Source organism: Sturnira hondurensis, unplaced genomic scaffold (genome assembly GCF_014824575.4).
Source record: "Sturnira hondurensis isolate 20B ecotype Veracruz unplaced genomic scaffold, ASM1482457v3 Scaffold0011291, whole genome shotgun sequence".
Taxonomy (NCBI): domain Eukaryota; kingdom Metazoa; phylum Chordata; class Mammalia; order Chiroptera; family Phyllostomidae; genus Sturnira; species Sturnira hondurensis.
The window spans coordinates 1,463,591-1,476,678 of record NW_028083922.1 but is presented as its reverse complement, the minus strand read 5'-3'; the positions used below and the strand labels follow the sequence as shown (position 1 = coordinate 1,476,678).

Below are 13,088 nucleotides of genomic sequence, written 5' to 3'. Positions count from 1 at the left end.
TTTTAATGTGGCACTTAAAGCTAACACAGCATGTTTATCTTATAGAAGATCAAGAATTGGCCTGTGTGTGTGTGTGTGTGTGTGTGTGTTAGAGGGGTGGTTTAATGGGTGTTGGGGGGTAGGTGATTTGGGGGAAGTGGGCTGTTTTAATGAAGAGCTACAGAAGTCTCAGGGAATGTCAAGAAGCCAGAGAAAAACTAAGAATTTTTAAAATTTGATCATAGTGTCCCATTGCTCTCTTCTCCAGAATTTCAGAACACCTGTCTGGTGGTCATACAAAAGTCAGTAAAGCCTCAGGGCATATATGAGAAACCTCTAAAATTCCTAAAAAGAGCTGTTGTAGCTGCTGATTAAAACAGGGAACTAAATATTTCTAGTTGTTATTCCTGTTGTTAGATAATGATCACTAATTTGTTCTAGGCACATTTTAACTTCAATAGTAAATTTACCATTGGGTGTTTAACAAATGAGCTTCTTATGAATGTAGCTTCCACCAAATGCACACCTTCATTTGACAAATGCTTATTTAAAGTTATCTCCACTCTTGTGACATGAAAATCCCTTCAAAATGTATGCTATTAAAGTGTCTGAATTTGAAAAACATCTGGCCTGTCAAGTTATTTGGGGGACTTGTGGTTTTTTAAGCACATTGCTTGAGGTAGTGTATTTGGAAAGAATTCACTTACCGTTCTCAGGCTTCACAGAGAACTGGCCCTGAAAACAAATGTATGTTGTAGTTCACTGCTACCATAGAGAATCAATAGTCATCTATTTAATTTGCTAAGACAATGTAAATTAGTAACTTCCGGCCAGATGTATGATATACACATCAAACAAACTGCAACCTGTTCATTATGAAAATCCTGTCAACACACACAGAGCCACTTGATGATATTTTATCTAAGGCAGTTTCCACATTTACAGCCATAAAAATTGTCCTAAGAATTTTTATACTAAGATTTTGAACTGAGAAACATAAAAGGATAATCAATTTCAGCTTTTCATTTTGTGCTTATGTTTATTTCTATTTTCATTTAGAGGCATAAAACATTTAGAAAAACATGTGCCATGCTATTTTTTTCTCTGTAAATCATCTATCCTCATCACATCATTTAAATCTGATGTGAAGTTGGTAGCCTAATCCTGCAGCTCTGAAGAAGTGTGTAAAGTGAAGAATGACAGAGTCAACAGAAGAAAGAAAATACACTCATGTACTGGAAAACAAAACAGAATATTTCAAAATGACTCCAAACATAAATTAAGTTTACCCATTGGGAGGTCTAACTTGCATTCTGATCATTTATATGGGTCTGTGTGACTATATACCCTGCTGTTTGATAAAAAATGATTACTAACCACAGGCACCCACCAGAGAACAGACTGTATGTGTAACACTTGCGATGTCTCAGACATACAAAGCACCTTCTTAAAAAATGTCAATTTCCTTGCCATGGTAAGCAGACATAATTTTTTACTCTTTAATACTTATGCTTCACAGAGTGGCTCATTTTATGAATTATGATTTGCCACTTTCTCTTATGTTTATTTTAATAATATGAAAAACTGCATTCACAAAACAGGTGGTTTTTATTTCATGATACCCAAAATATTGCTATGTTTTCTGCTCTGTATTAAAATACACAGCTTTCATGCTATTACAAAAGCCTAATAGTATATATTTTAGCACTTCACTGAAATGAAAAAAAATAAAATAAAATGATTCTTCTCAACAACCAGCCATTTTCTCAAGTACTGAATTCTCATCTAAACTAAATTCATTTTCCAAGTCTATTGAATTAAATTTGCTTATTAAGGAGGGCAAAAAGTAAATAGTGTTATTGCCAAGCAAAGTATTTCCAATTACTACACTTTTGATTTGTCAATTTAAAAGAATGTGGGATTAATCCAGTCCTCATCTCCTACAGTATAGTCTGATTCCAAAAAAGCACCCTTTAACCAACTTCCTAATGTCAAACTAGCATTTCTACTGAGTGCCTGGTGTGTCAACTCTTCCAAAGTAAATAACTCCTGAGGTCTCCTAAAAATCACAAGAATTTCAACCTCCACAAAAAGAAGAAGAAGAAGAAAAACAATGACAACTGCGCACACAAAAGAGTTCTTCATAAAGGAAGGCTTCAACCTTTCGACTTTCACAAACATTATACAGGACGTGCTTTCTTCTCCAGCCGCACACCAGGCCACGTGATCAGCCTGCAGAGCCACACGATTATTGTTTCTAGAGAGAGTAAAGCTCAAACGCGCCTGCCGAGGCCGCTTAGCCAGCCGTGCCCGCGGTCGCGCCGCCAGGCGAGCTCCCCACCTAGGGATGCTGTCACACAAGTCCGCGCGGGGACTGGGCGCAGGCCAAGACTTGCAGCATTAGCTCAGGTTCCTTTGCTTTATGGAGGTAAAAGTCAGATCCTCTTGGTCACTTAAATCCCCTTTGTGGTTCTGGGGGAAAATCACTCTCTCAGAACTCTTAACTTTGATTGGAGACTCTGGTTAAAATTAAGAACTTCAAACCCAGATTTGAAAAAGTGAAACAGATGTCCTGTTTGTTATCCATAAACGGCTCCGTACGGCGGACCCTTTCCTCTCTCTCTCTCTTTTTTTTTTCTTTCTGCCGCATTAAGTTTTATTTAATGCAGAGTTCGCTTAAAAGGTTAAAAGAGAGAGAGTAGAAAGCAAATATGGACTGTGGATGGAAAAACTACTAAATCTGTCTCTAGAATATAACGAAGGAAGCTTCTTCATAAAGATGAAAGTGCTCAAGCTTCCGCCTCCCAGCGCAGGCATCACTGGTGTGGAAACCGGCGTCCCCAGGGTACCCTAGTCTGGCAGAACCCAGCGGTGGGTACTAGGGCCGCTTGAAGTAAGAGGAGGGGCCCCAGATTTGCACTCACGTAAGAACGTAGTTGACGCTGACGATACAGTGGGGCCTGGACGAGCGGCTGTTGTGCACGATGGTCGCATAGCTCTGCACCCATACCCAGCCGCCGTGTTTCGCCAGGAACCTGTAGTACTTGGTGGTCACCTGTCCCTTCACCAGCACTGACGGAGAAAAAAAAAGGCAGCTGGTGGCGCAGGAGCCCGCTTCTGATCGACCCCAGTGCAAGCCCTGGCAGTGAGAGTATGGGTCCCCTGTGGGTCCTAATTAAAGTGCACCAAGCAGGAGGCAGCAACAAAACGCACCTTCCCAAACGCACGGATTATCCTGTTAATTTGCTTCGAGTCCTTGGTCCCTCACGATTGGCAAAGAGGGGAACGCTTAAAGTTGGGGGATTCCACCCCCCCACATTAGATTTTCTAACTGAGGTAGGTCTGGGCAGCTCACTCCCTGGCTCACCTTCCCTATCCCGGTAGATTAAGCTCAAAGCACAGCAATATCAAAAGCCAAGCGAGTGGCACAGATCAATGAGTATGAGCCAAGTGGGCTAGCCTCGGTTTCTCTACCCACCTTTAGTAAGGTTTGTGGGGCAGCGGGCAGGGGAGCGCAGCATATCAACAGGAGAATAACACTCCCCTCCCTGGAGAATTTCGTTCAGAAACTCAAAAATTCCCCCTCCACCATGTGAGGGACCACGGATGCCAGTGTTCCAGCAGTCGCTCAAAGGACCTTACCAACCAACACTACGGGCTCCCAGCTGTTCTTTGGCTAGGGGCTTGAATCATGACCTTTCCCCTCCCCCACCCCTACTCCAGGCACTGAAAGGGGCTGTGCGGGTGCCACAGAGTAGCAGCGCCTTACGCAGGTGGTGGGCGCAGCGCAGGTGGAAGGTGTCGCAACCGTGCACGTGGTGGTACAGGGTCTTCTCAATCAAGTCCTGAGGTTCATACCCCGTCAGCTCCGCCACTCTGCAGAGAGAAATCCCGTGGGATGAGCGCGGGGTGTGGGGGCGTGCCCCACCCCACACAGCCACCAGAGATCTGGGTGCCTCCCCAACCTCGCAGGGCCCAATCAGTCACCTCATGTGCAAAAATGGGCTCCCAACATCGTGGAGGAGCTCTCAGCCACTGAGCAGAGCCGCCCTCCCGCTAGGGATGATTCTTTCCCCCTCCGCCCCCCCCCCCACCCCGCCCCGCCACCCACCTGGAGTCCAGGAAGATGAGCTTCATATCCAGGCTGGCGCGGAACATGAACATGTTGCTGTGCAGCTTGATCTCCGTGACAGCACTGGGCGGCAGCGAGTGGCCCACGGCCACCAGGCCCACGTTTTGGTAGCAGCCGTCGAAGGGGGACATGTCCAGGCTGTACTGGCGGATCTTCAGGTAGCCGCTGCAATGAATAACCTGAGGCGGAGAGTGACAGGGCCAGCCTCAGCCACTCAGGAAACTACCCAAAAAGGTAGGGAATGGATTAAAACCTTGAGACTCAACTAGGCCATAAATGCCGTGTGGGCCACGCCCCCGCTCTCAAGCGTTACCGTCGTTACCCGTGCTCCCTAAGGTGTCTCCAGGAAATGGCTGTACTGCCTCATTGAACTTACCTGGGGACTTGCAAAAATACAGAGGCCGGGCCCTGCAACCTTAAGGCACCAGAATAGCGAAGCGGTGCCCTGGAACCCCCATGTTTAATCTCATTAAACAGGAAAACCACAGATTTGACTAAAGCCCTCATTCCTAACTTCTCTGGGAGATCAGAATCTGCAGCCACGAGTAAACTCTGAATCCACGGGAGCGAGCAATCATCTCAGACGCTTGATACACCCCTAAAGCCTATTACGGGCCCTACGTTTAAGAGCCCCAGCGGCCCGTCAGTGTCCAGTAAGACTGCCTTAAAACGCAGTTCCAGGTGTTTACGAAGTTCGGTGCCCCTCGTGACACGCCCTCCTCCCCGCAGCTGGTCCAGGCGTGCGGGGACGCGCCCTCCCGTGCTGCCTGGGCCACAAGAAAGTCCCTTCCATGTATCAAGTGCCTCTTGTCCGGTCCCCTAGTCCTACACCTGGCCAAGAGGACTCGGCCGCCAGGGGGCATGGATCTTCCCTTTCAGCCACGCACCTTGTAGCCGCCGCAGGTGAGGCCCGCATTCCTCTTGGCCAAGACGCACTTCATCCTCAGGAAGAAGGAGCGTTCGATCTCGTACTCTGGGAGAAAGGAGCGGAGGGGGGCGCGGGACGTGAGACAGGCCGGCGCAGCGCCCCGGTCCCTGCCATGGCTAACTGGGGAAAAGCCAAAAGCGGACTGTGATGGGCCAGACTGTGTCACAGGCCCGCTTCTGCCTTACCCTGGACAAAGTGAGAGTGGTAGGGCTGATGAGCGGTGAGCACCGCTGTCATCTCGTCGTGGTCGGCCGGGTGGATGTATTCGTAAATGCTATTCCCGGTCAGTTCTACCTGTAAAGAGGAAGGTATCACTGTCTCCGAGTGGTGGATGCCACATGGAGAGACAAGAAGGCTGTGGCAGGGGATCCACAGGCTTGTGAGGACAGAAGCCAGAGCACTAGAGTCAGCCCTGAGTTCTAATTCCAGTTGTGCTGTTGCAGGCTATCTAAGCCTCAGTTTCCTTATATACAAAAGGAAATAATAGCAGTAGTAGCTCCCTGTCAATATTCTGGTAAAGATACCACAACATATCTATGTAACCCATCTTCCATGGTGTTTGGCCTCTGGTAGGTACTCAAAGAGGTAGTCATTGTTTAGGCGGGAGGTGGAAGGTAAAAGTCAAGGGAAGTGAAGGAAGAGAAAGATCCAGCCCTCCTGCCAGCTGAGATGTTTCCAGTGCCACGAATGCATGTATAAAACCTTTGGGAAAGCCTTCACCCCTCACCTCCTGCCTCCAGCTCTGGTTGTAAACATTCAAGGCCAGAGGGTGTAGACCACTCACCTACCTGAGAAAGACCCAGATGGACTGAAGCTGTCTCCGAGATGTACATGATCTTCCCATCTGGGGCCACGACAAAGATGAAACCGTCCAGGGTCTGGGGAGACAGAAACAGAGTTGAATGGAGAGCCCTCTGGGACATCAGGACAAATGGGACTGCAGGGCACAGAAGTTAGAGATGCCCAGACAGAAGTGCAGAGAGATGGAGTAGAGAGGGCCAGGCAGGAAATAGGGCATAGAAAGTCAGCCATGCCCTGGCTGGTGCAGCTCAGTGGATTGAGCACAGGCCTGTGAAGCAAAGAGTCACCGGTTGGATTGCCAGTCAGGGCAGGTGCCTGGATTGCAGGCCAGTTTCCAGCAGGGGATGCATGACAGGCAACCATACACTGATATTTCTCTCCTTCTCTCATTCCCTTCTCTTCTAAAGATAAATAAATAAAATTTTTTAAAGAAAGAAAGAAAATCAGCCCAAGAGTCTCTCTTTTGTTTTGGGGTTTTCCCCCAAATTTGTAAGATCCGGGAAATGCAGCACATTGGAAGAGACCCAGAGGAAGTGATGGGCAAGGCTACTGCCCTCCAAGATTCAGGATTTACCAAAATAGACGAAACGGACATGTCAGGAACATACACATGAAGATACTGTTTGGGTGGTGGGGGTACACAGCCTGCTATAAGAGATGAGTTAGGTTCTTGGGGTGATGATCACTGAAAAACCAGAAATTTCCGCTGTCAGTCTTGGAGGACTCCACCGTGACAGCATCTTTTAATGGCAAGAGTACTAGCAGGGTTTGGGAAATAGCAGGCATTGGGTGCTGTGGAAGGGCTGGCAGTCTGAAAAGTTGTAGACAGAAGGCAGCTGGCCAGTGGCTCTGAAAAGACTCTGGGAGAGGGGGATTTAGGAGATGAGAGGCTTTCCAGGCAGCAAGTCCATAAAGTAGTGTTACAGTGTGACGTGTGTGTGTGTTTACATTGATGCATCAAACTGACAGACTCTCCAGAAAGGCAAAGCCTAGACTTTCACTGTCCCCTTATTTCTGTGAATGAGGCTTCGATCCAAGTAGTGGAGATATTACGATGAGTCAGATCCTACACTCAAGGAGCTGGAACTTCAGTAGAGGCCTAAAGAGAAATACAACGACCACACAGATGAATAGACAGTGCTGTGATGTTGGGGGCCCAGAGGCTGAGTAGCCAGAGGCCTGGAGAAGAATCAGAAGCCTTGGAGATTCTGTTTGAGCAGAGCCTTGAAGAGGAAGCTTGAACTGGAGTAGGGAGGAAGGGCATCCTAGGCAGGATTGATGTGGCAAAGGCAGGAAGTGGGGGTGGGGTGGGGGGAAGAGAGTGAATCTGGGTGATGATTTGGGTAAACCAGAGATAGGGCTGAGGGAGTAGCCAGTGCTGAATTTTGGGGGAGTTTGAGATGTCAATCTGGTAATTTACAGATGCCCCTGTATGTGTCAGGGTTCCAATGGAGGTTTCTACTCAAGGAAATAGAATGCTTGGATGTTTTTTGTTTTGTTTTGTTTTGTTTTGTTTCTGGCAGAATGTGGACTGTAACCTATAGGAGGAAAGAGTAGAGATGAGGAGATCAGAAGTAGAGTCAAAGTCAAAGATGGTTCTAAGGCTACAGAATTTATAGTGGCAGAAAGAGAAGCTGAGATTACTTTAGTATTATTGAATAGAGGGTAACACCAAGACTGGAAATTTAGAGAAGCATATTGAGTTTTTGTAACTGGAATTATGGAAGAGGACAATAATGGATTCTGGATTTGGGAATGCTAAACTTCAGGTGTATGCAGATTTCCACTTGGATATGTCCAGTTGGCAGTAGGAAATAAAGATCTGGAGCTTAGGAGGGGTGTCTAGACTGGAGGAACGAACTAGAGGCATGCAAATGTGGGGAAAGGAGTTGAGGTGATAATGTTGGCTGAGATCACTCAGGAGGCCTTGAAGCTGTGAGATGAGAAACAGAACTAGAACCTTGGGGAAAATGCCAGGCAGCATTTACAACCAGACAGTGATGGAAAAACCAGCAGAGTACGAAAAGAGGGAGAAGAACCCAGGCAAGTGTGCTACTTTAGAAAACGAAGGGGAGGGAGAATGTCAAGTAAGCAATGTCACCTCCATCAAGCCCAAATGTCACCTTGTCAGTGAGGTCCTCTCCCATGCAAAAACAGCCTTACTTATTTTTCTCCACAGCACCTACACCACCTGTTACACTACACAGTGTACCTACCTGCACTTGCAAGGGTGCTCTCCTGATAATGTCAACTCCATGAAGGCGGGGCTTTCTGGCCATCCTATACTTGTGGAATTAATGAGGTCAAGTGGGATAAGAGATGAGCATATTATGCTGGGTATCAAGAAGTGGTGGAGCTTATGCAGAGCCTATGCAGTGGTGCCTGGACAGTAGGGGTGTAGGAGTGGGGCAGGGTGAGTGATGGAAACTGAAAGTGTAATTAAGTCCTAGAGAAGTTTGGGATGAAGAGATGAAAAGCTAGGGCAAGAGTCAAAAGGGGTGATAGACTGTTTGGAGTTTCTTCTCTTGTTTATATTGATGAGAGAAATTAACTGGAAATATGGCAAGATTGGGTAAGGGGTCAGTTGCTGCGAGAAAACTGTTCAGGCCTTTCCCATGATGCCTGCTTAGGTTTGAGGTACCTGCACCAGAAGCTCGCCCAAAAATGGCACGTGGAGTTTTAGTATTTTAAATATTTGCTAGATGACTAAAGCAGTCAACTTAAAGCTGGGCAATTTAAAGCAGTGCACACTGCAAACATTGGCTAAACTCATTGTCTGGGGAGGTGTAGGAGCGCCCGAGGGTCTGTCGTGCACGGCCTGGGCTGGCCTATGGTGAAGGTCTGAGCGGCCACGGAAAGGGAGGAGAGAGCCCAGGAACCACAGGGAGGGGGTGAAACGAGTTGCTGGCGCAGCTGGATCCGGAATGTGTGGGCTTAAAGCATTGACTGGCATTTCTACCAGATTCCCCTTATTTCCTGTGTAAATCCTTCATTTCGGACAGTTTTGCAGCCAGGCCTCGGCAGCTTGGCCTGGGGACGCTTAGGCTCCCTGAGTCCAATGGTGTCAAATGGCGCCCCTCCCTGGGTTCAGCCGTCCAGACTGGGACCTTGCGGGGGCTCCCTTTCAAACCCAACCTGCCGATTGTCACCTTGCCTCCCTCTCGCCTCTAGGGGCTCCACCCGCCCCAGCGAGATTAACAGCTAAACCTTTTAACTCTGGAGAAACTGTAGAGGCTGCAGGAGGGCCACGTCCGGGCGAAATCCCATTTTTTCTGGGAAACAAGAAGCCAAGCGCGGGGGGGCCAGTCACTGGGACCTTTGAAGCATATGCGCTGCCGGGAGGCCCGCGCCAGTACCTGGAGCAGATGTGAGCCCAGTTCTCGGCCTACGTTGTCCAGGGGGCTGGTCCGACTGGAGTGCCCCCACGCCTCTCCAAGCCCTGTGGAGACACAGAGATACTCTTTAGCAATGGGACTCCTATTCCACCGGCAGATTGAGATTAGTCCCACACACATGACCGGATATCTTCGAGGCTCCCCCAAATCCCTGATCCAGACAATGAGGAAGGGGAGAAGGTAAATTTCAGTCCTGCCCTCTAAACTTCTAAAGGATTGGGCCGAAGTCAGACTCCCTCTCCCAGAAGAGCCTGGGCTTCTCAGGGATAGCAGGGCCTGGATAAGTATCCCCCTGGCAGGACTTCAAGTGGCTAAACTTGGGGACAGCCTTGCTCGGAAGAAGCCCACTACGCTGCACCCCAGCAAAAAAACAATTGCACTTGTTCACTAGTGTCCTTAAAGGGGTGAGGGACACTATTTCTCACCCAAGTTTCATCATCATTCTTATCACAAGGCCAAGGGTGTCCACACATCCAGCCAATGTCACTGCAGGCCCAGAGTAACCTGAGGCAGTAGGCCAAGTCCAGCTTGTCCCTGGTGGGCTTTCTGATTGGCTGCAGAGCTCTCCAGCCATTTTCCTCCCGTAGGCCTCCGCCTGTAATCTCCTTCAGAAAAATCCATTTGCTTGCAGATGACTTCCAGCATCAACATACCCTCCCAATTCTTCTTCCCCTGCCTTTTCCCTCCTAGCTTCCACCCTTACACATCCTAATCCCAAGTCTCATCTCACTCCCCCTGAAACAGCACAGGTTTTCTTTTGAAGTCAGCTATTTGAAGGTTCTAACACTGTTTTAGCAATATATTCATGACCTTCTGGATATAGAGAATTATTCGCTTTCTCTACTTTCCAGGTACCACGTTAACAAAGGCAACCGCTTCCTATCCTTCTTGCTTTCACACTAAGCTCTTTCCAGGCTTTGCCACAAACCATTTTTTTTCAGGTGATGATTGAAAAATAAAATTCTCAGGATGCCTGTGGCTGAATTTTTAAAAATGAACGTGGAGACACTATAGTACCTGTTTGCAGAAAGAAAATGAAAAATAAGATAGAAGAAATTTGCCCAGACCTAGGTTAAACTTTTTATGGGTAATATCTTTTAACAGTGTTGCTGCTGAAATGAATTTTACTATGAAATGTTTACACAATTAAACAAGATTTAACATGACCAAAAAAGGGGGGACTATGTACTAATTTACTGGGGTACAGGGCAAATCACTATGAAGTACACACACAGTGACAAATACACCCTCACTGTAATATGGGGTTGTGGGTAGATCTTTCAGAACAAAACATGGAGTTCAGTTCCTAAAAGTGTTGACCAGGATCTGCTTCCTGAACAAACCATCCAAACCCTGGTAACAAGGAACTGTGAGCACCCCTTAAGCTCAAATTGGGCCTTTCTGGATGTTTGCACATCTAAATAAATGTAACGATCTCCCCACTGCTCTACAAACGCTGATGCCCCCACCAGCCCTGGGGCTCCTCTGCCTCTTTCTTCCACCCCTCCTGCCTGTTTAGCCCGCCCCCGTTTCCCTTCCCAGAGTGACTCCACCACCCTAATCCCTATGGTCCTACTGGACCAATTTGGAGGGCCACCTGCACAACAGCCTGTACACGTTCCTTGCATTGTCACCTTCTCTTTGCTCCTCCCATCTCGGCCTAACTGTCCCCCTAGGTTTCTGGCTCAAAGATCCCACCCCCACCCCACCCCGCAAAGTGGCGGGTAGGGTTGGCTAGGGAGATTGAAATGTGGAAAGGGGAAAGGATCCTCTGGGAGAGCCTGGGACGCCGTGGGCCCAGCGGAGGCTTGAAAGCCCAAAGCGTCACGGGGACCCGGGGCTCGGCGGCCGGGACCTGGGGCTGGGGCACTGTGCCGCACAGAGCTGACCGAGGTCGCGCTGCTTCTGCAGTCAGGTCTTCCGCTGCTCCCCAAAGGGCGCAGAGCGTGCGCTCGAGACCAACGAATGTATTTATTCTAAAATTATGAGGGTCCCCTAAAGCGTCTGGAACAAGCCCGGGATCAGCCTCCCGACCCGAATCATCTTAAAATCCTGCAAGATGGGCTGAGGTTAAGTACTGGTTCCGAACTCCCGGCGCCCGCCCCGACTGTTTTGCGGTCTCAGGTTGCGGCCTCATTAGTATGAGCCTGCCAGGGAAAATAAGACCACTCCGCAGGTTAATAAACAGCCGGCCCGTGCAGGTTAACAGGGGCCTCCTCGCGCTCTCCTGCCCCACCCCCCACCTTTGAAGGAACCTTTTGCTTTCACGGAGCATTGCCTTCTCTGTACGTTCCCGGCCGGTGGAAACCTCCGTCACTCGGTTAAGTCTGGGTTAATGTTTTATAAGGGACCGGCTGCCCTCGTCTACCCTGCCGGGCTTTCCCGATCTAACGCTAGGCCTGAGCTCGCCCTTCAACCTGTCCAGGACACCTTCTGAAACCAGGTCACGGGTTCCGCCTTCGAAAACCCGGCAGTGGGCTAGAGACCCCTCTCCCCGGACCCCTTCTCTTCTCGTCTGCGGTGACGCGCTCCCGCACCCAATTTCAGTTGGCAAGGGAGGGTAAGCTGAGATTTCGCTTCTGCACTTGACCTACCGCAGAAAATTCGCAAATCCTTTGATTGTCTGTTTAAAATGAGGAGGAAACCAGCTCCCTTTGCGGCAGGATTACAGTGGGAACAAGATCTGAAGATTTTCTTGTAATTCGGTGAGGCCGAGGGAACGGGGTTTTGCAAAGGAAAAAAAGGAGCTCTCTCAGGGAGGCGATCGCTAAATCGGGTTTTAGACAAAAGGATTTTCCCCAGCTAAAGTGGCCGAAGACAAAGGAAAACATAATCTATTTTGGAAGAGTTCCAAGATATGCTACATTAACCTTAGCAGATAAATTTTGCTTTTCCCCGCCCCCTCCCCCCTTCCAGTCTGGTTTATCATATTTACATAAGTAGTATTACAAGGGATGTATCTATTATGGATCTAAAGGGCTAGCTCACATTTCATGTGAAAACCCCGCAAAGTTTCACTGTTGCTTTACCCTCAGTGCGCGGTGGAGCCATTTCCATTTAAATACCCCCTGACCCAAGGATTACCTCAATGGACTGACTGCACGGGTTTTGTAATTTCCTGAAAATGAGATTTCGATTTATAAAACAAGAAACCAATTAGTAACCAAATGAGGCGAAGTAGATCCACTAAAATTGACCTAATCCCACAGGCACAATTTAGGCCCGTTCTTGGCGAATGAATGATGAGCCCGGGTCTAGTGTGAGCTCAAAGCATCATCCAGCTGTGTTATTGCAAGTAGCAAAAATAAATTGATCGAGCTTTTCCTTCGGAATGAGTTTCATACCCTTGACAAAATAAAGATAACAAGCCCGGCATCATCACCTCCGTCACCTGGACAGGAAGAGGAGGAAGAGTTTTTTCTACCTCCCCCCCCCCTTTTGATAAACAAACAGGATATCCCAATAGAACTGTGTCCTTCTTTTAGTCGTTCCCGAAAAACTTTGATCTCCGCAATAACCCTTATATGCCTGTTAAAGCAACATGTTGAGGGCTGAAGGAGTGGTCCCGACCTGATTGACGCTTGGTGACTGAGGCAGGAAAAGCCCCTCCGAGACCGCGCTCCTAACTTCGGGTTCCGGAGGGATTTGTCTCAGCCACCTGGGGTTTCGCCAGGGCCTATGCGTCCTCACCGAGCGCTCAGAGTGCTCGCTGTGCAAGCTTTTCCCTGGGCCCAGCACCCAAGCAAACTTAGGGCTCCGGGAACCTCGGTGGCAGGATTCTCTGGAAGAGAGGGAGGGAGATTGGGCGCCCTTAGCCAAGACTCAAATCCAGGAGGCGTCTTTGCATAAGGAG

At 48.4% G+C, this 13,088-nt stretch overlaps 1 protein-coding gene across 2 annotated transcripts in view; it reads right to left on the bottom strand.

Moving 5' to 3' along the window:
• The window catches only part of SIM1 (SIM bHLH transcription factor 1), a 72,363-nt gene that overhangs the window by 51,503 nt on the left and 7,772 nt on the right, over nucleotides 1-13,088 (bottom strand). For both annotated transcript variants that reach the window (XM_037059709.1, XM_037059708.1), the window contains exons 3-9: nucleotides 9,197-9,279; nucleotides 5,828-5,917; nucleotides 5,225-5,333; nucleotides 4,999-5,084; nucleotides 4,091-4,290; nucleotides 3,749-3,855; nucleotides 2,904-3,051 (exon numbers count right to left, since the gene is read on the bottom strand). In XM_037059709.1, the coding sequence (XP_036915604.1) occupies nucleotides 2,904-3,051; nucleotides 3,749-3,855; nucleotides 4,091-4,290; nucleotides 4,999-5,084; nucleotides 5,225-5,333; nucleotides 5,828-5,917; nucleotides 9,197-9,279 (823 nt within the window). The remainder of the gene's footprint in view (nucleotides 1-2,903; nucleotides 3,052-3,748; nucleotides 3,856-4,090; nucleotides 4,291-4,998; nucleotides 5,085-5,224; nucleotides 5,334-5,827; nucleotides 5,918-9,196; nucleotides 9,280-13,088) is intronic.